Raw genomic sequence first — 26,283 nt, forward strand, 5'->3', positions numbered from 1 at the left:
GTTCATTATAGAACATCTCATTGACTTAGAGTCGAAATATTCTAAACTTTACAACAAACACAAAAAGTTGAAAGGAAAACAAAAACAAATGGCATATGATATTTATGAAGATGTTGACGACACAACTGTTCCTGCAAGTGAAGTAAAGTCAGAGGAACCGAAAAGTGACGAAAAACCGATAGAAGAAGAGAAACCAAAAACTGAAGATAAACCAAAACCAAAGTTTAGTTTCCAAACTAAACCAAGTCAACCTTCATTAGCTGGTATGGGTTGGCGTCAAAGACTTATGGCAGCAGGCGGTTATGTTAAGTAAAGAAAAAAAAAACATTTTTTTATTTTTATAAAAATGCCCCCATATAGAATGGATAGAAAATCTGCTAGAATAAAAGCAGAGTTGCAAAGATATGGTTGGAGAGTTTCGAAGAATTTTAAATATAGGAAGGGAAGACCCATAAAAGTCTATGACAAACTGGCTGGTCTTCGCTACGAAATGGATTTGGAAACAGCACGTGCAAATTATCCAAACAGACTAGAGAGGTTAGAAGAAGAACGTCTTATGAACATGCCTTTCGATGTTAGTGAACCTCAAGTTGAAGGACACGACGGCTTTGCCAGATTCTACTGGAAACATGACGAACAATTGCATCCTTTGAGAAGGAAAAAAGGTAGTGCAGAGGATGGTCATGCTCCCATGGAAAGAACAAGATATGCATATGAGAAGTATCGTGAAGTTAGAAGTCAAATTACATCTGGTCGAACCTTTACAGTAAACTTTGACGAAGGAAAGAACAAAGAAGGCTTCATGGGTGTACTTGCTGCCATACAAGACGGAAATAAGAAAGGACACAATCTCAGATTGACCATAACGGATTTGGATGGTCACATTTACTATGCAAATGGCAATGAACAAACAGCCGCAAAACTTCTTGACGCTTTCAAGACTACAAAGAGAGAACAAATGGTTGACTCCGACTCAGACATTTTGAATGCAATTGAAGGAATTGCAAGTGTCAAGTTCGAATGGTACCAACCTAACCCTCAAGCAGTCAGACAACATGCTGGATACTTCCCGTTCATAAATAAGTCTGACATTGACTTGACAAGGTATGGAATTTACAATTCAATTGAAACAATTGTCAACGAACCTTGCATTCTTACATGTCTCAGGAACTCTGGTCTTGTTTCAGAAGAGAAGATGAAGTATCTTGAGTCATGTGTGAAGACAAGGTACATTCTCAGAGGTCAATTGGCAAAAATTGCACCGTTGGCAAATGTCAATATCCGAGTCAACATACCTACAGCTAAAGGTTCTTCACATGACGACTATGTTGTTGAGTTCAATTTACCATGGTTGAAGATTGTAATTGTCCACAACCACTTCATGTTGAACGAAAGTCTTACAAACCCATTGTTCGGAAAAGGCAAGTGCAACATTGTCAGAGCTGTAAACATTCTTTCGAGAAAGGTTTGTTGGAACCAATTCCAGATGACAAGCTGACAGAAACTTTTGTACCAAAGACGAAACAAACTTTTCACTGTTAGCAAGACCAAAAGTTGTTCCAGACAAAGTTCTAGTACAAAAGAAGTACACAATTCCACAAGGAGTTGGATTGTTCGGATACCAACCTGAACCAGAAGAACTTCCAATGAGGTTGCAAGAACTTCAAGATGCTATAAACAAACTTCCATTGAGACATCCAATTGACGTCAAATTGTATTGGAGAGCATCTGAGTTAGGTCAGAAGGTTTTATATGAAACAGGTTGCTTCGACGATGTTTATGAGATAACAGGAGAAGTTTCGCAGAAGATAAGAGACTCACTTGAATTTCCACAAACTGGACCAATTGGTTGCGACAAGTTCGACTCAAACGAAAAGATATACTATGTCGACCTTAACGCTGCATACATGAGGTTTGTCCAATATATTCCGACTGGAATTCCAAACGAAGATGGTGAGTTCCCGGGAAGGAACTATACAGTTTGGAAAAGTCATACAACAACTGTATGATATTAGGAAAGCTTCAAACCCCAAACTTGCAATGACACTCAAATTGCTTATGAATTCGACATGGGATATTCCATTAAGAAACCTCAAGAGATGAAGAGTAAACATTATGAGAAGGTCGACAACTTTGTTGAAATTTTCTCCTTTTGTTTTGAAGTACGAATTCACTCAAGGTCAAAGTGGTTAGAACCACATTAAAACCTATTGTCGAACATTGGTCTTACCCTCAGTTCGCAAAAGCAGTCCTTGACAACTACAACAAATTCTTCTCCGAAGTCAAATCGAAAGTGAAGGTTTACTATGAAAACATTGACGCACTCATGACGAACGAAGAAGGGTACAACAAACTCATTGAAATGGGAATGGTCGGTGAAAAGATGGGTCAATTCAAATTGGACAAAATTTTCACCGAAGTTCATGTAATATCGAAAAGGAAATATTGGGTATACTTGAGACGGCACAGAAATAAAACATTGCATGAAGTAAAAATTTATTTTTAAAAAAGTGACATTTTTTAAATTTTATTTGAAATGTACGCTGAGTTTGTTGGAGAAGACCGTTGGGAAAACTTGTTTGTTAGATGAGAAATATGAAATGACATACCATTTTTAAAACAATATATTTTTACATATATTAAATGCTTCAGGTTGAAAAACAAAGAACAAAAGTAGCAGATACAAAACCGTTAGACTATATATTTACAAATGCTGGTAGACTATTTCAGATGAAGAAATTTCATCCCGAGTACAGGTTTGACTATCCAATTCGTTGGCTTCAAAGTCCTTCAGATGCAAAGGCAATAGGATTTAGAAGAGTTTTGTTTTCAAATAGAAACTAACGCATTTATGTTCGCAGTATATTTTCATGGGCAGTATAAAGGTTCTGGTGGTCTAATAGACAAATTTGACGAAATGAGGATCTTTACAGTTCGTTCAGACGAAAAGTCTTGAGAAAAACTCTAAATGACTTTCAAACTCAAATGAACAAATATTATTGGGAATTTCAAGAAAAATACGACTCTTTACTAAATGGAACATACTATCTGAAACTAGAATATGACAAGATGAACTCCACCGTTTCATTTCAAAAGATTGAAATTAACCCTCCAAGAGATACAGAGTTTTTATTTGGAAAGTAAGACAAACGTTCTTGGGCACAATTTCTTCGTTACTAAACCAGAACGAACCATTACCACCAGATGGTCCATTTCAATTTATACTTCCACCAGCAGATTTGACAGTTTATAGAAACGTGTTTGACCCTCAAAATGTTATGTGTCATGCAAGTTTCAGTTCAAGCAACAATAGTTTTCTAGTATTGGTAAGACTTTATGACTTTGCTTCTAAATTCTACGAACCACCTAGTAACAGTTTCTCTGACTTTCAAGTTTGGTTCACAACAAATGGTGTGCAAACATATTATTCCATTGTACTATGACTTTTATCTCGAATTGTCTTTCATATATAACTACGGAAAAGTGCTGAAAAATATTGAAAAATAATGTTTATGTTAGCATGTTAGATCTAACACGTTTTCTAACCACTTTTCTAACATCGTAGAAAACTCATGAAAACAATTTATTTTTGACACTTTCACAAAAAAACATAAAAAAGTGAAGTTAAACGTTAAGGTTTACTGAACTGGTTGGATGTCGCCTTCACAGGTTATGTAGAACGGCTGACCCGAGAAGTGGAACAGTGCTCTGAGAATTTGTATAATTCGTGGAATTGGACTCTCTCTGTTTGGAAGTAGTATCCAAGGACGCTTGGCAAAGAACTTCAAGAGGGTTTCTTTTGGCGTCCTTTATGCCATCGTAGGCTGTCCCGTCTGGTATTTGAATTGGAATTCCGGTTTCAATTTCGATTTTCAGCGCACCTCTTCCAGACAACCAGAAGCCGAGGGACTTGTTGGCTTTGTCCTTGCCCAAGTACTGCTTAACAACTTCATTTATCTCTATAAGGTAAACTGCCTCATCTAATGGCTCGATGTTGTCCATTGCACTGCTTCAGAACAATACTTGTACTTTTTCAGAACAATACTTGTACTGTTTCAGAACTAGTCTTGTACTGTTTCAGAACAATACTTGTACTTTTTCAGAACAATACTTGTACTTTTTCAGAACAATACTTGTACTGTTTCAGAACTAGTCTTGTACTGTTTCAGAACAAATTTCCCGTAAAAGCTCTCAATTTGTGAGAAAAATTTTCTGTTTCAGAACAATACTTGTACTTTTTCAGAACAATACTTGTACTTTTTCAGAACAATACTTGCACTGCTTCAGAACAATACTTGTACTTTTTCAGAACAATACTTGCACTGCTTCAGAACAATACTTGTACTTTTTCAGAACAATACTTGCACTGCTTCAGAACAATATTTGTACTGTTTCAAGACAATGTCCGACGTACCACCAACCCAGTCCATTCCCAAACCAGAGGAACCTAAAGCACCAGCCCCTGCACCTCAGTTCCAGCAAGTACCTCCGATTTACTACCAATTTCCACCTCAAGGTTACTACCCACCACAAGGCTTCCCGAACTACCCTCCTCAGCCTATGCCTTACTTCCCCAACCCTTGGATGTTTATGCAAAACCCTGCCCCACAATTCCAATCTCAGTCCAAGAGAGACCAAGAGTTCGAGGAAGGTCTGAACCGTTTACGCAAAGAGTACGCTACAGCCCCTATTGAGAGAAAGTTGTTCCCGGACCAAAAATATAATTTAGGGTAGAAGGTTAGATCTAACCTGTTTTCTAACCTGTTTTCTACCCTCTTGAATTTTCATGACTTCTTCGTAAATGTTTTGTCATGACTTCTTCGTAATGAGTGTAAAGGACCCAAAAATATATTTTAGGGTAGAAGGTTAGATCTAACCTGTTTTCTAACCTGTTTTCTACCCTCTTGAATTTTCATGAATTTTCCCGAAATAAAAAATAAAGTTAGTTTTATTTTTTTTTTATTTTTTTATTTTGTATGTAAAGATATGATTTCAACAATCGGCACAACAACAATTCAAACAACAGCACCAAACTCGTTAGTCATGAATCCAACATCTATGTTAGTAGAAATGAAAAGCTTCATTCCTTCTTCATATACTTTCGAAACAAAAATCCAGAAGATAAAGCAAGAACTTTTAACATGTAATTTAGACTGTAGTGCGAAAGATGAAGAAAATGAACAGTATCTTTACGACATGCAGGACCTCATCGACCATTTACCCAAACTACCTGAAATCCAACAACAAAAACTCACTATTCCTGAATTCGACGAAATTGAAGTCAAAGCAACTGACTCAGTAGAAATAAAGAAGTTCATACGAAAGGTAAACTATGAGTTTCTAGGATTTCATTGCAACCATAAGGTTATGGACAAAGATTGCGATATGGTATATAAGAATGTTTGACATAATATAAATCTGAAGAATTTAAGACCTACGACAACTTTGTTTCGTTAGTTGCAGAATGTGTATGGCAGATAAGAGATAAAGATAGAAGAGGTAAGGTATGGAATGAACAGATAAAACAGCAGCTTTTGCGTTAAAGAAAACCATTGACGCCTTAGTTGTTTTTAGCAGGTAAGGTTTCAGAATATAACGCAAAAATGAAACCCGCAATGTTCAAAATGTAAAGCAGCAATTAGGAAATAATACTACTCCGTCAAGAGATAGAAAGAATGAGAAACGAACTATGCAGACTTAAAGAAAGAAGCAGAGAAGCCGGTAGAAAATAAAATGGACATGTTAGCATTTCTGAACAAAAACTATCCAACAGCAGAAGATTTCCTATTATCTGACGTCAAGAAGAAGTATAAAGAGACTTTCGGTATCGTTAAAACATTCGATGTACTAAAAGAAGAAATAGAAGCTACAAAACTGTTTAAAGTCTCACGAATTCATAACGTTTACCATGTAAAACGCTTATAAAATAACTGGGGTAGAAAACAGGTTAGAAAACAGGTTAGATCTAACTTCTACCCTAAAATTATTTTTGCTGAATTCAGCAACAAATTCTGAGTAAAATAATTTTTTAGGGCATGTGTCAAACCGTTGAGTTTTCACAAAATTCCAAAAATAACGTTTACCATGTAAAACGCTTATAAAATAACTGGGGTAGAAAAGAGGTTAGAAAAGAGGTTAGATCTAACCTTCTACCCTAAACATTATTTTTGTCTGATTTACGCTCATTACGATGAAGAAGTTTTGACAAAACATTTACGAAGAAGTCTTGACAAAACATGTACGAAGAAGTCTTGACAAAACATTTACGATGAAATCATGACAAATTCAAGAGGGTAGAAAAGAGGTTAGAAAACAGGTTAGATCTAACCTTCTACCCTAAAATATATTTTTGTCTGATTTACGCTCATTACGAAGAAGTCTTGACAAAACATTTACGATGAAATCATGACAAAGCATGTACGAAGAAGTCTTGACAAAACATGTACGAAGAAGTCTTGACAAAGCATGTACGAAGAAGTCTTGACAAATTCAAGAGGGTAGAAAACAGGTTAGAAAACAGGTTAGATCTAACCTTCTACCCTAAAATATATTTTTGCTGAATTCAGCACAAAAATCTGAGTAAAATGGCATAAGATTGCTACCCTCGAAAAACTGAGAGAAGAGATTCCGTATGAAAACAGTGAAGAACAGCGAGTAGGTAAGAAACCTTAGTCGCCAAAACTCTATGAAAATCATGAAGCACAGCGAGACCGACTTTTATCTGGGTCGCCAAAACTCTATGAAAATCATGAATTTCCTTAAGATAGAAAAAATAAAGTTAGTTTTATTTTTATTTATTTTTTTATTTTGTATGTAAGGACAGATATGTCAACAACAGAGAACACAACAACAGTTATAGTCCATGAAGCTATAAATGAAGAATATGAGTACATACAGTTTAACAAACAACTCCGTCTCATTCGTTCGGTCAAAGACGATATGTACCAAATGCAAAGTATTTTGACAGCATGTTTTGCTCCAGATACTAAGAAACCACAAGACTGGTTTAGGAACCAAAGCACTATTGAACTATTAAATGAAGCTGAAAATTCGACTACGGATTTTTTCGTAGTCGCAAAAACTCGAGTAAGTAAAAAACCCCAGTCGCCAAAACTCTATGAAAACAGTGAAGAACAGCGAGTAAGTAAAAAACCCCAGTCGCCAAAACTCTATGAAAATCGTGAAAAATTGCCAAACGGTTTGAGAGGATATTATGTACATAGACTTCTTGTAAATGCTGTTGCAATGTGGGCTTCGCCTCGTTATGCTTGGTATATTTACAGACTTCTTGACGAAATTCATAGACAAGAACGTGAAGAGATGGAAAACAAGCTTGAAGCAAAAGACAAAAAACATTCAGAAAAGAATACCACGTTCGGTACCAAAAGGAAAGGAAAAGAACTATAAGTATATGATTTATACTGAAGAGATGGAAAATGAAGAAGATAAAGATATGGTTATGTTGCATTTAGTCAGAAGAAACAACAAGAGCTTTTACGACCTTGCTAAGATTTACAAATCTGACAGAAATTGGTTCTATCGCGAAAACTTACCGATTTCAATGACCCCAAATGAAGATGTGAAACAAATAGTTCAAGATACGTTACCTCAAACACACTATGATATGAAAGGTTGTACAATACTTACATTCAAAGAAGATTTGCCATTGTTAAAGGAAAAAATAACAGAGTATTTTGACAACTTCAAACAAGTAGAGTAAATGAACTCTTTATTTTTCAAGCTTGACTTCAGATGGCTCAAGTAGCTCAATTAGGTAAATTGCCTCGTCAAATCCTTCTGGCATTCCGAGTCCTTCCTTCCGACAGGAAAAAATTTTCCCGACAACTGGAAAAAAATTTCCTTCCGACAGGAAAAAATTTTCTAGTTGTCCGTCCGTAAACCATTCAAATTTTCGAAAATTGAGAACTTTTTGGTCGAACTTCAGAAAAAGTTTTTCCTTCCGACAGGAAAAAATTTTCCCGACAACTGGAAAAAATTTTCCCGACAACTGGAAAAAAATTTCCTTCCGACAGGAAAAGTTTTTCCTTCCGACAGGAAAGGTTTTTCCTTCCGACAGGAAAGGTTTTTCCATCCGACAAGAAAAAATTTTCCTTCCGACAGGACACAAACAGATGACTGACGTTCCTCTTCCTGAATGCCTTCCAAAGCCAGAAGAACCGACAGCCCCAGCACCACAACAGACTTACTAAGACTAAACACTTACATTTTTCAAGCTTGACTTTTTACAATTTGAACTTTGTTTGCGTAGATATGAATTCTGAAAGAAGTATGAGGGTCTTGTATGACTTTGTACTTCTCCCATAGTTCATGTCTGTCAAACTTACCTGCCATGGACTCTTTCATAAGTTCCATGAAATCGTCTTCGGACAATCCGGGGAAAAGTATAATGTCAGTAAGTATTCTTTTAACATCCTTACTTAAACTCTTTGCTGTCTGTACACAAATGACAACTGAGATGTTAAAGTGTCTGAGCTTCTTGAGAATTCGACACATGTCTTGTTCTCTGTTCTTTAACAAAGGATGAGAAGCGAAATCATCTAAAATAAGAAGACACCTATGAGGGTATGTCTTCCAATCGTAAGATTGCAATTTCTTCGAAATGTATTCTATCTCTTTCTGTTTGTTTCTGAAGTGTTTCTTCTCTAATATTCTCTGCATTTCCTCATTAGGGTCTTTGAACTTAGAATTTATATACTCATTTATAGCATTATACTTCAAAACTCTTCTTTGGTACTTCTTTATCCAATCTAACAACTCAGTATCCTTTATACATACTAACTTAGACTTCTTTATAATATCTTTGAACGAATTGACGGTTTGGTCAAATTGACCAGAAGTCGAACAAATAACAACTAACTCATAGAATGGGTTCTTCTCATCTAGTTCTTGTTGTTGTGCAGCCATTTTAAGATAAGTGAAAGTCTTACCCGACCCAGGTGGTGCAATTAGACCTGTTATACCATTCTGAGCAAATAAGAACTTGTCATGTATAGGCTTTATCTGAGCATTTTCTAACTTTCTCTTGTTCTTATTTAAAAACATTCTCAAATTTCTTGTCAATGTCAGCAAACTTTTTTTCTAACATATTTTTAGAAAAATTAAAATTTTTATCTTTTAGAAAATGTCTAGCGATTTCGCTATCTATATTCGAGACAAGCTTTTCGACAGCAAAACATCTGTCGACCATAAAATCTTACATAGTGTAAACAAGAAAGGTGAATTTGTTCTAAAGTTCTGTTTCTGGGAATATGACAAGAACCATAAAACATTAAGCAGAGCAGTCTTAAAATTTGTCAATGACAGACTTGTTGACAGAGATGACACCGATTGGAAAGATGAAGTCCAACAAAAGTTCTTAGAATGCAAAGAAGACACATGCGCTGTTCTTGAAGATGAAATAGAAAACAGAATAGATGAGCTATTAAAGGACAAAAGAACTTTTACATAAATATGGTTCGGAGAAATTTGACATAACTCCACCAGAAAAGAAGAAGAGAGAAAAGAAAGAAAAGAAAGTAGAAGAAGAGAAGAAAGAACCAGAGCCAGTTCCAGAGAAAAAGAAATTTGACATGTAAAAATAAAATTTTATTTTTAGAACATTTCTGGGTCAATGTCAATGTTCTCTTCCTCTTTAGGAGTAAACACCGGCTTAGACTCTAAAATCTTTTTACCCAATTTACCTTGAACTTCTACAACTTTAGACTCATAATATTCATAGTCGTCTGTCTTCTTTGGTTCATAAGGTATAACAAGTTTGTATGCTTTGCCTTCTTTAAGAGATGAATATATAGCGTCTATAATTTCGATGAAAATGCTAAAAATCACTTCATGAACAAATACAGGAAAATAATAGATTCAAAAGTTCCAGCAAAATAAAAGTTTAAAATATATTTTTTTTATTCGAATATAAATGAGAAGACGTTTCACCTAGTCAAAAGAAACACTAACGCAAAAGCAGAGATTACGGATGGTTATACGTAAATGATGATAAATCACGACATTATTAAATGTTAAGTAATGTTAGTCCTGAATTAACAAGGTCAGCAACTCAACCAAATTATATTAACTCGTGACTTACCGAAGAATGAGGAAGAGCAAAAAAAAGAAGATGGGACCCAATCATTTATCTGAACTGGTAAAAGAACCTGTGAAATCCCCACTTATCCAACATAACCCAGCACCACTTGATAAACCCAGGAATCTACGATTACAGTCGCAATGCGCCATATAAAATAGACATTAATTCTGAATTAATGAAAATTTACCGGTGATATAATAACTGATAATTATGATTCAATAATAAATTTAATTGGACCAATCTGGTTTAATTATTTTACCTTATGAATCATTAATTCACATTATGCCCATTCTTTGTGATGTTCAAGATTCAGACGTTAAAATTCAATTTTCATAGATGATGAGGTTTCATGCTGCGGAACAGTTGCAAAAATAAATCCTATAAAGATATTAGCACAATTAAGATATCAAAGAACGGAACAACAACTGAACTTCATTTAACATATAATGATATTTATAATAAAATAGTTGATGAATATAAAATATCACTTGAAAAATTCTTTGTTAAGGCTATTTAATATTCAAGCATTAACATTATCGAATAATAATCCTTTGAATCATAACATAATAATTAGACCTTTTCACCAGTTTCTATTTTATTCTTTTGTTCCCCACACTATCGGATCGGTCATTGTAATTGTTTTGTTATAGATTGCAGCTTTATCCTTTAACTTCAATCTTTTTTCCATGGGGATAATTTTAAAACAAAATTCCAAAAAATTCGATATTCAATCTGTCATATTTTAATCTATCAATTACATTTTTAATACCATCTGAAAAATCTTATGAAATGGTCATTATATGGGTTTGATTGAAAACTAAATTTGAATGAAGTGAAATATAACCCCGAATGATGAATATGACATCGACTCATATTTTCTGAAAACACTAAAATTTATAACACTGAAAATGAATTTCTTATTCGTTGAATTTATGAATCTTGGTAATCTATTCTAGTTTTATTTATCAACTGGAAACATAACGCTTTACCATATTTTTAATCGTAATAAATAAATGTCAATTATCAATATTATTTTCGAATAATAACTTGAATTAAATTAAGCAGTTACGAATTTAATAATGTTACTTCTCGTTTCTTGTGAGTGGTAAATTTTAATCCCAATTCTTTTAGACGCCTTCAGATTATATATATTTAATTAAAGATGACTTGAGCGCATAGCGCGGGTCGTAGACCTATAAACTATATATGTTATATAAATCAATGTGATAACGAAATGGGATTAACACATTTTAAGATTATTTAAAATGAATCGATTTATCGTATGTAATGAAGAAAATTTAAATCAAAACCTTGAATAAACTTTTTTAACTTGAATGAAAATAAATTAACCTTATAAAATTTCCGGCGCTGAAAATAAATTTTGTAGCTCTCATCTTCGTTATTGTTGGGGATATTAAATTTTGAAAAAGATGTTGGGGATGTTTGTATTCTGACACTGGTTCAATTTCATTTTAATCAAAATGTGATAAAGTTAATACCCCGATCGAGATTTTCAGCATCAAAACATTAGACGGCCGTGAAAACCTTAGCCCATCAATTACAAAACATTTTATTCCACAACTAAACATATTTTTCTTTATCATCATCCGTTTAAATTATCCGGGAATTCATTATTCTTCAATTCAGGATAAGATTTATCAAATATTAAATTTAGAATAAACTGACACTATTTGATTGTGATTTAGGAATTTATGAATGAAATATTATGGCAATTTCAAATAGAAAAAATACCTGATGAGATAACAGATTAAATATTTATGTTTAAATCGTAATAATGATTAACACGCAACCACAGACCATTACAGTAGCCATATATGCATATAATTCATAAGACCGCAGAACAAACGCAAATGTTGAAAATAATGGAGATTTGGAGATAGTATGGGAAAAATGACCATTTGCGAAATTCGTTTTGAAGGTGGTGCAGTGATATCAAATATAAAAGAAATTTTATTTATGAATTTCAAAAATTAAAGGAATAACGGATGATAATACATCATTCCGTCACAGAAGAAACAAAGATATTACCACATTTAAATGCATTTCCTAAAGTTTTTGAAGATGGAAGATTTAATGTAAAAATGAGGAATTCATAAAATGAGGTTCCTAAAATGACATAATTGAGAAGCAGATAAAGGAATATGTTAAGAGATGAGTACAAAGAAAGCCAGATATATCATTTGTTAACGAATTGAGTTAGCAAGGAAAGCAAGATAAAACTTATGTTTAGAACGATAGTAGCAAAAAAGGCAGATAAAACTTAATATGTAACGATGAGTTAGCAAACGATAAGGCAGATAAAACTTATGTTAAATCGATGAGTTTAGCAAAGAAGGCAAGATAAGGGACTTGTTGGGCTAGTGATTAATGAAGAAGGCAAGCATAAGGAATATGTTAATGAAGAAAGATAATGAAATTATAGAAAGGGTGATTATGGTATCATGAACGGACATCGAAGATCTTAAAACTAAAGCTGATTATCAGGATGGGTTTCAGAAGATGTTTAGACCTTAAAGAGATAAACTTATGTTAAGCAATTGAGTTAGGGAGAAGCAGATATATCATTTGTTGAACGATGAAGTTAGGCAAAGAACGCAGATAAAACTTAATGTTAACGATGAGTTGAGCAAAGAAGCAGTATATCATTTGTTAACGATGAGTTAGCAAAGAAAAGCAGATATACAATTGTTAACGGAAATATACCAAAGTTTAAGTTAGGAACAAAAAAAATATTGAAACTATTGTTTGCGGATTTTTCTATCGATGAAGAAAATAAATATTTTAGATGGGAGTTTGTACATCCTTTAAAAAATGGTATACGGTGTAAACTCATTCCGAAAAATAACAATGAAATGTATGTAGGCTATATAAAGAAATGGCCACAATTAAGATTCCATTAGAGCAACAACTGCTACTTAAACATTATATGGAGAGCGAACAAAAGAAATATTTGAAGTTTATGAAATGACGGATATGACATTGTCTACGCAGCCTCCAGCACCATATTATTATGACTATGGTGTGTGAGCACAAAATGCAGATAGACCCAAAAAGCAAACATTGAATATTTAGATTATTATGATATAAAAGATATAATCAATAGAAAAAACGAGAATAGTATAATATTATGAAGTGAAAAAATAAATATTATAGTCAAATTTTACACTACCCTGAAAACATAAGATTATATATACAAAAATATTCTGACAAACCAGAAGAAACCGAAATAGTTTCCACTATATTTTAAAGTTCAAAAGAGACAATCCTATAATGTCTCATATGTTTGATTTAATGAACGCCAGTTAGAGTTCTATTTATAGCATCTATGGAAGGACAGAGGTCCTCAGGATAATGTTTGGTGTTGGTGCATGGGAACAAATAGTTCGACAGGTTTTTTGTATTGTGCAAACTCTTCAAAGGAAACAGGGGAAGTAAAACACGATTTCGGGTGAAAATTTACCTGCACATAGTCACTACATAGATTTAAGCTAATCTCAAGCAGGTTTGGCATAAGCATAGATATTGGGATTGGTCAGCAATGACAAAAGGTAAAGGATATGATGTTGAAGATGATGTTAAGTTTGCTATAAATTGTTAGCTGGATGACACTCAGGGAGAAGGAAACCATACACATCGCGTTTCAGGATATACGCAACAACAGGTACAAAGTAAAAGATACATGCCACCTTTATGACTTAGTTACGCATGGTATAAGAGTAATGAATTCAGTCCAAAAATTAATTAATTTCATAGTTTTTAAAAAATTATTTTTATTTATTTTTTTATTTTGATGTAAGAACAGTAATTCGGTCGAAGCCACAGACGTTCACAACAATCTAAATGGCGAAACTTCACAAAAGGCACTTATAATGGTATTGAATCTTACGTAGAGACAAGGATGGTTAATTAATGCAAACAAAGATGGCAAGAGAAACGGGAAGGTTAAACCATTTAAACAGATTCTCAATTAGTACTGAAAATGCAGGAAATCTTGAGTTTTGGATGAACGAATACGGTGGAGCAAAAAATGGCTCGACCACTCAAAACAAGCATTTTATGAGCTTAAAGGGCGTTATGATGAATTCAAAGGTATTTACATACATGCTGACCTCGTTCATGTTTGTTGCTGAATTGTGGGCTCTGTAAAAGTATGCATTTAATCATTCTGTTGTCGATAACTGGCATAGTAAGAAATTAGTGTTACAATAAATGTAAGACTCCTGAAGGCGGTTTTAAAGCGAATAACATCTTTCCGAAAGTTTTGATAAAATGTATTTTCTAACTGTTTCTTTAAGTTCATCATTTGTAGGCGATTTTACTTGAATCACATCTAAATCGTTAAATTTGATATTTATTACTAATATAAGGCCAATAACCAGGTTTTATCTTCACTCTTCTCCATCATGTTTGAGGTAGTTATTGTAATCAATCCTGTTTTCACCAATTCTTTCTTTCGTTGAGGGTTTTAGTTTCTGGCCACACACTAATTCCTCAGCTAATGAATCAAAATGATATTTCATTCAAAACCGATATAGTTGCTTGTTGTGTTTGTTGCTGTCATTTATATTAGGAATAAAAAAATAAATTAATTTTAAAACTAACTTTTATTTTGGACTGCAATCATACTTTTCCTGTACTGTTGTCAAAAATGTCATGTTGTCTCATTTTTCAGAGAAGTTAAAATGACCTGGTAGCACATGGTAACATGGTAGCAACTTCAGTTCTCAACTAATTAATGTCATAACTACGTCCTCCTGAACTGTTTTGTCAAAATGTAATGTTGTCTCATTTTTTTTCAGAGAATGTTAAAATGACGCTGGTAGCAAACAATGTAACATGGTAGCACAGCTTCAGTCTTTCAATAATTAATTCATAACTACCTTTCCTCCGACTGTTGTTCAAAATGTCATGTTGGTCTCATTTTTTCAGAGAAGTTTAAAATGACCTGGTAGCACATGTAACATGGTAGCACCTTCCAGTTCTTCATAAATTAATTAATTATTGAATAAACCTGAAAAATTCACGGATAAAATAAGTGATAACAATTTTTATTTTATCATAAATGAATACCCCCACAAGTGCAAATTACCCCACGAATCATAACAAGGGCGAGGAAATGATAAAAATGATGCAGAACAATGTTAAAAATAACAAACCACTAAAAATTGAGAAAATGTTGGTTATGCAGTAATGATGGAAAGAGAGATGTTGTCGAAGAAGGAATAAAAATTAAATTGGATTGAGTTAAAATTCATACTTTATTAAATTCATCTTCTTCCAATCAATTTATTTATTCTATTAATTCTTTATTTTTTGCTGTCACTCAGTTTAAGATTGACCGGTAAGTTTCTTAATTTTTCGATTATTTCTTTTCCTCCGTCTTATCGTTTCAACGCGACTAACGCAATTGTGGCTTCTTTTTTGTAATAGCAATATTCTTTGATTTAAATTGCTTGTTTAGTTTCTTTTATATTCATCGTCGGACCTCTTGACTGCTTCGTTGTCCAACTCAATTTCTTACGAAATAAAAAAAATTAAACTATTATTTAAAATATAATGATAATAAAATAAATCGGAATTTTCTATTAATTTATTGTTAAACTTCAACTAATGCATTGCCGTAATATATCTAACAAATTCAAGCTATTGTGTCAAATCTTTCGTCTATCTTTTTGTCATTAATTTATCAGTTTTTTCCATAATCCGAGAATGATTAAAAACTTTATTTCCTTTGTTTAAGAATTCATCGAGTCCCTGAATTAATTTGGTTCACGTTTAACATCATTCAAAACCTTTCCATTTTGCTTTCTAATATATCCCATTCTTTTGTAAATATCATTTTTCATTTCCACTGGTTTACATCATTGTTTATTGTTCTATGCCAATGTATTATTGTAATAATATACTAACTGTTGATGATTGGAGTCATGATTTCCATCCAGTAGTAGTCTGAACGCGTTAAACGCCGTAACGCATCTCATAAGAGTTTCTCATTACCTGCATCAAACTAATTTTAATTAATGAAACGTATATGGAGAGGATGAAAAGTAAAAATTAATTTGTGGAAATAATGAGTCATAGCTGCCTGAAATCCTTTAATCACGCATCACCCCTTATATTATCTACTCTTTCAATGATTAGTAAAGTATTGAATACTCTTCTTGTTTCCTGTTCTGTTTTCCCCTTTCACGCGGAAATGCAATATAAATATCTGGTGTTTAATGTTAATGGCAAATAAATAAGTAACGTTTCCTCTTGTAAATATTCTAAATGATCGATTTCGTTAGAATATGGATATGTGCAAAATAAGGGCGACTAAATTTTTCCATTAACGAGTTTGAATTTTTGGGTCAATTGGTTTATGTTAATATGCTTGAAAATCCTTTGTTAAAAAATCTTTGCTTCTTAAATGTTGAATGGATTATAATAAAGTGAATGTATGAAGGATTAATGAAGGAGGAGGCGGTACTGTCGTTGGAGGGTTTGGTGTTGCAGGTGGTTTTACATTATCTGCTTTGATTTGGATCTTCATTCCCGCCCTTCATTAATTCTGGATGTATGTCCTATTCAATGATTTGTTTTAAATATGCTGTATATATAAGGTTTGATATACTTTCCCGCTTCGAGTTTATGTTGAAGGATGAAATTCCAAAAAGTTGATCTTCATTAAAATCGGCTGATATGGTTTAACTAATGAATCATAAATAAAGCTTGTGCTTCATTTATGGTCTGAATGACCTGGGCGTTTTGCACAGCTTTTGTTTTGCGGCTGCAGGATTATATAATTTATTAATTATATAATTCATTCAATACTTCTTCTGTTAATACTTTATTTTTGAAATGCTTTCAATTGTTAAGTTGTGATTTTACTTTTCCCTTGAATATTCATTATTTTAATTTTGTCTTTAATTAGAATTATTTTTAATGCATGATTATTTCAACTTCATTTTAATAATACGAATAAATAATAATCCATTATCATCACCCGTTTATATTGTTATCATGTTTTGGAGATATGATTTTAATTCATAATAACTTAAGAAAAATTTTGATTAAAGTACTAAATCATCAATTAAAATTTTTAATCTACGCTATTCAATTTATATAAAATAAAATAATGTTTAAGGTGCTCACCTCTTTGATCAGAATCACAACCATTATTTACGGTTCCTTTTGTCTCTTCTGTGGCATTTTATTAAGATAAAATGGCATAGCAACATCCATTTTCACACATACACGCCTTAGTGTGTGCTCCCTGTTAATGCAGTCTTACCGGATTGTTAAGCGAGTCATTGACGCCGTTTTAAGTGTAAATTAATAATTCTGACCATCGAAAATAACTTTCAATATCATTTATTATATCCAAATAATTTTTAGGTGTTAATTGTTTATTTATGTCGTAAACTAACACCCTTGCATTTTTTGTGCCAATCTTTTAAAATCAAAACTTCATCAAATTGAAGCCGTTTGAATGAAGTATAACACCTTAGGACATAGGAACCATGTTATCAACCTTGTTATCTCATTGCTAAACCCCAATAACTTCTTCTCAATCGTGCTTTTTCCTTCAGCTTATTCTTTAATTTAAGGTTTAAATTTCTCCACATTAAAACAAAAGAATCAAAAAGGTGCGAATTTGTAAAATGTTTTTATCATAAAATTGTTTTATCGTACAATTGCTTGAAATGCTTGAGTGCTTAGGAAGATTTGGGTCGCCAGCGATTGCCCAATAAGATGAATCAGTTATGCACGCTTCAATGAAATGAAACGATTTACATCCATGCACTTATAACATAAAATCCATAAATGAAAACGCAAATACCAGTATTTTGCGTTATCTTAAAGTGAAGAAATGCCTCTGTAAACAATGTATCAGCATCTATAAATCTATCTTTAAGCAGATCACTTGATACGTATCCTTTCCACCTATTTCTCTTGATGTTTTTAAACTTATTTGACATACATGCAACGCGTGGCCTTCCTGTGCATTCATTATTTTAGTCGTTTTGCGTAATTTTGTGTATTCATTGCATCGTAACCATATGATCCATTAAAGTGAAAATTCTGCAAATAAAACTTTTTCCTTTATTTCCTTCTAATTCAGCCTTTTGTCCTTTCCATTCTAAATTCCGTTCGGCAATTCATTAAACACAAGTGTTTTTTAGTAATGTTATAAATTGATTTGAATGTCATCAATGATAAAATGAAATCTGTCTATTAGATACGCAAGATAATAAGCAAAGAAAATGGTTGATATTGGGTTGGTGTGTTGATGCTAACTGAGTTAATTTTCTTTGTTTCTGGTCAACTGGTAGATTGTTGATTTCCATGAATTATAGCATAAAACTGCCAATTGTTTTTTTTCATTCTGTGATAATATCTAAGTTTCTTATTATTGTAAAAGTTTATGAATCATTAATGTTATTTTTCATCAATGTGACGCCTTTACTTCAGGCCGTACGAATAAAGTTATTTTCTTCTTAAATAAATTCCCCAGTGCCTTTTGCTTTCTTGTTGCTGTATCACAAATGATAACACCAATTCATCTCCCAGGCATATACATTTATGGTCAGTAATAGATTGAATGAAATCATGGAGGATTAGATGAAAATGGATGAAGGATATAATGAATTAAAAGTCAACACCGAACGAAATGAGTCATAATGTTTGGAAGTGTCCTCATTTGGATACAGTTTTAGTTTCTGGATTATATGAAAGTTTATTAGTTTATGTGTGTGATTCCTTTAAGAATTAACTCTAATGTTGAAGCATTTGTAAACCGGCCACCGCAGTAATTCCAATTACCGGAGGATGTGATACGGCTTGCAACTGAATCTAGAGTCATTGGTAAATTATTATTTTAATGTATAATTTCTTAAATTAATTCTTAAACGTTGAACATCTGCATCTTTATTGATTTTACTGACATTGCAATATACAACACATTAACTGACAATTTTCTTGGTATGTGGTTTTTCTTATCCGATTCTATCTAATGTTTGGTTATTAGCCATATGTAAAACGCTTTAAGCCAACACATTTTGCATTTAGATTGAAAGGATTAAATCGTGATAGTATTGATATTCATCCATTGAAACATTGTTTTTTAGTATCCCTTTCTGCTTTTTCATCTTGTTTTCTTATATGAATCAATTTTATATTTGCAATAACTTTTTGTTAATTCAAAACTTGATTCCCACATTTTCTTCTCTGGATATTTTCGTTAGGATTAAAAGTCCTTTATATGCTAACCGTAACGAAATCATTGAATGCATTCGATGATAAGAAAGATTATGAAGCATTGTCAATTTTATTTTAAACAAATGTGTTCTTCAATAAATTTTATGGCATTGGGTCAATGCATAATTTCAACATGCTTTATTGGCAATAATGAATAGAAATATTCTAATCTAATTCTTAAAAATTTTTTAGCATCATTGAGAATATATTTGATAATCTGAATCGGAATATTGTTTTCTTGAGTTAATTGAACTAAAATGAATCTTGAGTGAATGGTTCACTTTATATAATTCATTCTTCTAATTTCTCCGCATGTGATGATTGATAAGAGGAAAAAGGATTTTAACAGCGTGATTTATTGTTTCCGTGAAATGCTTGGTGAATTGGTCCTAATGTTCCACCCGCTATATAATTTCTGATGTCAATTAAAGTCTTAAGTTCATATGGACAGTTGTTTTCTTTACAATGATTATGCTTAAATTGAAGAAGAAGAACCCAGCAATTGATTTTAATTTTCCATTTTGCAGTGTTTAAATCACGAAGAAATTAAATTTAAAATCAAACTTTCCGAATTAAAACCACTATGATAATTCACTTTATTGAATTCGCTCATCTAGAAGTTCTTTAACGCTTCCCTTCTGTTTTTTCATTTAATGTATGGGAAGCAAAGTCCCCCGCCGTTTGGTCCGTTTGCGGCTTTTCATTTAATTCTTCATAATTGGTTCAATATTTATTTAGGCAACTAGATGAACAGGTTGAAAATAAAAAATTCAATCCAATATCAGAGATGAACGAATCACTTGATGTTAAGGCAAAAATTCCTCGTAAATGTTTTATCATGGTCTACGACTCGGCGCTTCGGTCTGAAAGACCTCAGGACTCAAAAGAGTCCGTTTGGCGCTTTATTTTTGACAGTTGATGATACCATAAATGGTTTTAAGTAAAGGCGTTCAAGAAAAGTTGCACATTTCAGAAAGTCAGTTGAAGTTCTTCTTGTAGTCTATAATGTTGTCGTAAGTCAAAAGTAAATCATAATATCTTGTTGGTTTATAAATATTCCTGCAAATTGTGAGCTAATAGCCTTGATATATCTTCATGTTTGCGTGAATAATGTGGTGCATATGGTTTTGTTGTGTGTTTTGCAATGAACGTCTTGAATTTAATCTTCCATTATTTCTTTAGCATTCTCACAATGTTTTTAAAAATCTTCTTTGGTTTTTCCTTTCTGGTCATCACGGATAGATATATACTTCTTCTCTTGCAAAAAGGGGCAAACTTTATATCCTGTGAGTGCTTTTCAAACGTCCCTGGTAATTCTTGTCCAGCGGTGAAGTTTTCCAGCATGGACTCTGTGTTAATAAAAATATTTACTGTTTTCAATATTCTGGATCTATCAATTATTGATTCCACTAATGGAAAGTCTACCTTTATTTATGTCTAGCGTCTTCTGGTTGAGGTCACAAAATAAAAATCAAATTAACGTTTAACATTCTTGCTAACCATCGTCACTTTTCTGATGAAATCGTCAAATCCTTCATATGCATTCTATGGCTTCATTTAAATTAACTTCTACGAGTTTTAGGATTAACACCATCAGGAATGTATAGAAGCGTTAAATAACCTCTACCTTCGGCTCTTTTTTGATTATCATTCATTTAGCTGTTCCGTTTTTGGTTTCATTTATGTAAGATAAAAAATTAAAAAATAAATAAAAATAAGTTTATTTTTTTAAAAGTCCAGGGCTATAAGTCCATAAAATGATATTAAGAAACATAAAATTTTTTATCATCTGCGACGTGACGAATACATTTTTAATTTACTCAAGAATGCGTACCCTGATACATTTAAATCTAATTCCTGTCTTATTTAATTTTCACAACTTTGAAAGGAAATGTATGAATAGCTTATAAAATGATGAGAGATGTTTTATGGGTTGCTTCGCACCATTTTTTCTGAAATAAATTGAATAATATAATGTTTATAAGTTTCAATATCTTTTATATTCTTAATAACGAATGTTATAGACTTTCAGCTTCGTCTTTCTCTTCGGTGCTGTTCTTTCATATGAAACATTATATAGTATCTTCAATAATGAAACGACATCGGCATAAAATTTTATAATGTAGCAATTGTTTTCTTTTGATATTTTAGTCTAACAATCAAAAACTTATCAACACCTGCACATTTATTTAAATAATAATTTGTGTAAATATCATGGTCTTCTTATCTATATCGTATTTGTTGGCAATAAAAAAAATTTGGTTATCATTTTCAGTGCTTTTTTTGAATTTTCAGAATCAATGAGGAGGTGAAAAGTAATAATACATGGAATAATCTCCATCGTCATAAATGTAACTTATGTTTTATGAATAATTTTGTGCCTTCTTCTGAAGTGGTCTTCATCTATTTACACAATCTAATAAATTTTAGTAGATTCAAAAAGTAATTTTTATACTTTCTTCATGAGATTTTTTGAACTTCTGATTCTGAAGCTGGATATTCATTAAACCTCTACTTCATTCTCATTATATTTTTTCAAGCTTCTCTAATTCCTTACATTTTTTCATCTATTTTCATCCTCTTATTTTTCCAGTTCTTCATATTCATCATATTCATCATCTTTAATCGTTTCTTCATAATATTCAGGAAAACATCAGGTTCTTTAGGTTTTTCCTTCTTCAAATGGGGATATAAGAAATTTATAACATCATCTTTATTCATTTTTCCATTCATAATCTAAATCATTTAATAACTCCCGAATTTTTGACAATTTCTTTAATAAATATTTATTAACTTGATAACTCGCCTCCTCTAATATATCCTTTATTTCTTCGTTTGTGAATCCCAATTTTTTAACGTCGTTAGTCTTGACACTCCTTTTCTTACGAATTAAACAAAATAATTTTATTCAAAAAATGTAAGACATTGAATTTTTAAGTTTATTTTTCATTCATGAATGATATTATATCTGATTTTCTTTTACTTCTTTCATACATACTAGATTTGGAAGAATTTCGGAACTTTTTACAATAAATCTCTAAAGTTTTCTATCCCCAACGTGTGCTCAGTTATTAGTATGAAACCTGAATAAACTTTATCTTTATCTTACACCTTTCATGGCACTTCAATATAATTTATATCTCAGTTTTGATTTAGGCATTTTCCAATATTCATTAACGTTAATAATTCACAGTCCTTCCTTTTTAAATTGATGTTTAATGATATCAAGGATTTAATATCTACGTTTATATGCTCCTATTAGTTCTAACAAGGGTTTTTCTACAAAATTTAGGAATTCCATCCTCCTTTAATGTCATTCAATGATTTCCATTTCATTTATTTTCAATTCTTTCTTCTCCGTTTATGAGGTCCTTTGATTTGCTGCCATTGATTCCATGAAATTAAATATTCCTTATCATTATATTTTAAGCTCATCTAGCTTATTTTTGGCTTTCATATTCATTTAATAATTCACAATAACATTCATTTTTAAATGAAGTTTAACCATTCAGGAATATTAAACAATGTTTTAAATTAATCGCGGAAATATCTGAAACATCATCTATGAATATAGCTTCTTTTATAAAAGATAAAAAATAAATTATTTTAAAAATTATGTATTTTTTAATGATTTATTAAATAAATATATTTTAATGCATCGTCTATATATAGATGCAACAAAAAAAGTCACACAACCGCACTCATATACACTTCTGTAACTGTTCACAAAAACCATTTTGCATGTATAAAAAGGAGTCTAAGAAAAGTATAAAATTATGAAGAATAATAATACTTTTTCTTACAAGTAGTCAGTCAATATGATAAAAAAAATTTCAAGCTAAAGTCGATAATTTAATTTTCGTATTATGTAATATTAACATGCCTATTTACATTGTCTAAATCAATCCAAATTAAAAACCATTAAGATTTATTGTAAAAATGAGAATTTAAATGCAAAAATATTTTCGTCCGTTATTCAACGATTAAGAGTTGTATTTGTGGCCTAGGTTTATTTATGCTTGAAGTTTATTGTTGTTATAACATTTTTAGAATGAAGTTTTTTTTTGCGTAGATGCCGATTTGAATTTTTTGAGACTTTGAGTTTTTCGCGCCTTATAATGAGCATTTCAACAAAATTTTGTTTGAATTGCAATACAAATGAGTTTTGGCCTTAAAATTTGGTCGATATTGTTTTAGTGTCTGCATAACTATTGGATATGCTTCGATAAATGAGGAGTCAAAACAGGGTCCAAAAAAGGGGCTTTTTGGCAAAGATTTTTCACCTCTCGAGCTTTTATATTTTAATATACCGGCACTGTATTTTTCAAAGATTTAAGTGCCTCTTTATAGAAGCATATACTGTTCTACCATAAAATATATATGAATCGTTTATCTCAGAAATTTTTATGGGGTGGTAAGTAAAGCAAATCTTGGTAATTCAATAACCACTTTTTAAATAAAATTTAAAAGTGTTTGTGTTGAAATGTGTAAATCCATAATTTATTACCATTGAGTTGCAAAAAAAATTGAGAGACTTCTCAAATGACATCAAATTGAATAAATTTTTAAATTCTGCATAAAATATTTTACAATGCTACGTTTTTAATCTTTAAAAATGAAGCTTATATTAGGATAATGCAGAAGATACAAATTTTAACAGACTATTTCAGAGAATTGAAGCGTAGAGCTCAATTCTCTGAAAAGTCCTGCAAAAATTCGTATTATTTAAAAGAAAAGTCTGTCACCATTTTTCAAATTGGCATGATTGAGTATTTGTTTTGTCGCTCAAATGAAGAACAACTTATCCTCCGATTAGAGTAGGAAATTTGACAAGATAGACTCTAAATGTCAGATATTATTCAGTAAAAACTGTCAAAAAAATAATAAAGAATTAAGGTTTTTATATTATCATTTAAAGTACTCACAAAATCTAGATTGTGAGAGCTTGAATTAACTTTTCAGGGAAAATTTTCAATCTTTAGTAATATTAAGTTATAATGTAAAGAGTGATCATAATTAATAAAAGCTAATCAATTTTCTCAAATTTGAAATGTTTTCAAAATTTAATAACTTAAACCAAACTATAATAATCAGGGATATCATACAGAACATTTTTTCAAAATGTAATATTTTTTTAAGGGTGCACTTCACTTTCTGATCATTCTCTTCTCAATTTTTTTTTGAGCATTCAAAATTTCTATACAAATTTCTAGGGTAAGAAAGTATTAACTTTGTTCGGGAAGAAGTTATTTTAATTCATACTTAGTAGCGCTTTATTACTGTAATACTTTTTTGCAATCACAATAAAAGATATAAGGTAGTAAAACATCACTGCGTAACACGAATTTTGCATTAACACTTTCACATTTGAGTACTTTAACGCGGTTGTAAAGCGTTTACAAATTAACTGTTTAGCAATGTAATGTTTATTTATTTTGAAATCGGCAAATATTCACAAAGGCTTTCCGCCAATTAACAATAACAAAATTGAGAGTGTTTTACGAACGCGTTAGTTTTAGCAGCGATTATTTAACCTCCCTTATTGATATATGGGAGCATGGTCAGAAAGTGGTAAAGTTGCAGCTAAGAATTTTGAAAATGTCCATTTAATGTAAAACATGTTTTAATAATGAAAATAAAATACCTGTTGCCATATTATATTCTGTAAAAATTATTCATCCTTTTTTTAAAAATTGGGAATCAATAAATTCCAGATTTGATGGTTGTTTTATTATAATAGTCAGTTTTTCTGACATGCAAAGATTAGTTTTATGTCAGTATTCGAAACTTGAATGTTTTATGAAAATAGTTGAGAAATTGTTCTAAAAAGATTAAATAACGTTTTAAGATATATTGCTTGCAGTTACTACTTTCTTAAGGTACCAATTTCTGATATAACCAAAATTTCACTCTTCAAATTGAAATATCTCCTAACTGCAAATTTTATCTATTACTAATGATATTATATCTGATTCTTTTCTCAATTTGAACAGAGATTATACAATCAATTTTAGCTTAAAAAAAAAAACAAAAAAAAAAAAAAAAAAAATATAAATAATCATATTTCAAGAAAAACAAAATTTACTACATAAACATAATTTACAAATTATAAAATAATTAGTTATGACACTTTTTAGATATAATATATAAGCCCGAAAATGGAGTATCAACAACTATTAAAATTTTATATATCCTCACTTCTTTTTAATTGTTCGGCTCCTCCTCTAAAAAGTGAACTAAAATGTTTTGAATTAAAATGTCAATTTATGCAAAGTGGAATAAAAAGAAGCATCCACTGTTTGGTAACTGCAATGCAAATTGAATTTTCCCATCATATCAAAGTTCCAACAACCTCGAATCAATCACAGATTAGGTAGTTGCAGACGATGCAGAGCAAAATGGTTTGACCAATATCAAGATAAACGCTTCGAAGCAATAAAGAATTGAAATATCATCGCTCATCAAAGAATAATCGAATCCATCGGAGATTCTATACAGTTTCACAAGATGTAATATCTTCAATATCACACGATTCAGGAATTCTCCATTGACTGAATATAAGAACAATTTATTGTTTTAAAAATTCCATTTTCAATCAAATCATGTCCGCAAATATTAAAAAAATCCCATGTCGGTGTTATATAACAGAGTACTGATGGCCATTTTTCTCCAATCGAAAATGTCTAACAAATCTATACGAAAGAGAGAGAAAGCAATAATAGTGTACATCTATGTGCATAATACACTCATATGGAATTTTGGAAATAGCAAGAGCATCTTACATCAGAAAGTGAATGATTGAACCCTGAGATTTCGGATGAAGTAGGTTATGGAAAGTGTAGAATGAACTGTTGCATCTTTATTGGATACAAAACGCCCACTTCGCGCACCGGCAACTCAATATAAGACATCGACTTCGCTGA

General features: G+C 31.6%; 3 protein-coding genes and 6 pseudogenes across 9 annotated transcripts, besides 2 other annotated features; 8 read left to right on the plus strand and 1 right to left on the minus strand.

The window, feature by feature from the left end:
* Positions 1-14,681: part of a mobile genetic element that runs on past the window's edge.
* TVAGG3_0455220 (phage tail repeat-like family) lies at positions 89-313 on the plus strand (the record flags this gene model as incomplete). Its single annotated transcript, XM_051234806.1, has 1 exon — positions 89-313. The coding sequence occupies one exon, from the start codon at positions 89-91 to the stop codon at positions 311-313; it is 225 nt and encodes a 74-aa protein (XP_051104536.1).
* On the plus strand, positions 362-1,019 carry TVAGG3_0455230 (uncharacterized protein; the record flags this gene model as incomplete). The annotated part of the gene is made up of 1 exon (XM_051234807.1): positions 362-1,019. A coding segment is annotated over one exon (658 nt), but the record flags the coding sequence as incomplete, so codon positions are not given.
* On the plus strand, positions 2,139-2,492 carry TVAGG3_0455240 (annotated as a pseudogene). The gene has a single exon. A coding segment is annotated over exon 1 (354 nt).
* On the plus strand, positions 4,402-4,734 carry TVAGG3_0455250 (uncharacterized protein; the record flags this gene model as incomplete). Its single annotated transcript, XM_051234808.1, has 1 exon — positions 4,402-4,734. The coding sequence occupies one exon, from the start codon at positions 4,402-4,404 to the stop codon at positions 4,732-4,734; it is 333 nt and encodes a 110-aa protein (XP_051104538.1).
* Positions 4,987-5,504, plus strand: TVAGG3_0455260 (annotated as a pseudogene). The gene has a single exon. A coding segment is annotated over exon 1 (518 nt).
* TVAGG3_0455270 lies at positions 5,604-5,925 on the plus strand (annotated as a pseudogene). The gene has a single exon. A coding segment is annotated over exon 1 (322 nt).
* TVAGG3_0455280 lies at positions 6,826-7,720 on the plus strand (annotated as a pseudogene). Its single transcript has one exon. A coding segment is annotated over exon 1 (895 nt).
* On the minus strand, positions 8,230-9,106 carry TVAGG3_0455290 (annotated as a pseudogene). The gene has a single exon. A coding segment is annotated over exon 1 (877 nt).
* On the plus strand, positions 9,143-9,596 carry TVAGG3_0455300 (annotated as a pseudogene). The gene has a single exon. A coding segment is annotated over exon 1 (454 nt).
* Positions 14,682-24,494: 9,813 nt separating the features above from the next.
* Positions 24,495-24,675: a mobile genetic element.
* Positions 24,676-26,283: the final 1,608 nt, after the last annotated feature.

Source organism: Trichomonas vaginalis, chromosome V (assembly GCF_026262505.1).
Source record: "Trichomonas vaginalis G3 chromosome V, whole genome shotgun sequence".
NCBI lineage: Eukaryota > Parabasalia > Trichomonadida > Trichomonadidae > Trichomonas > Trichomonas vaginalis.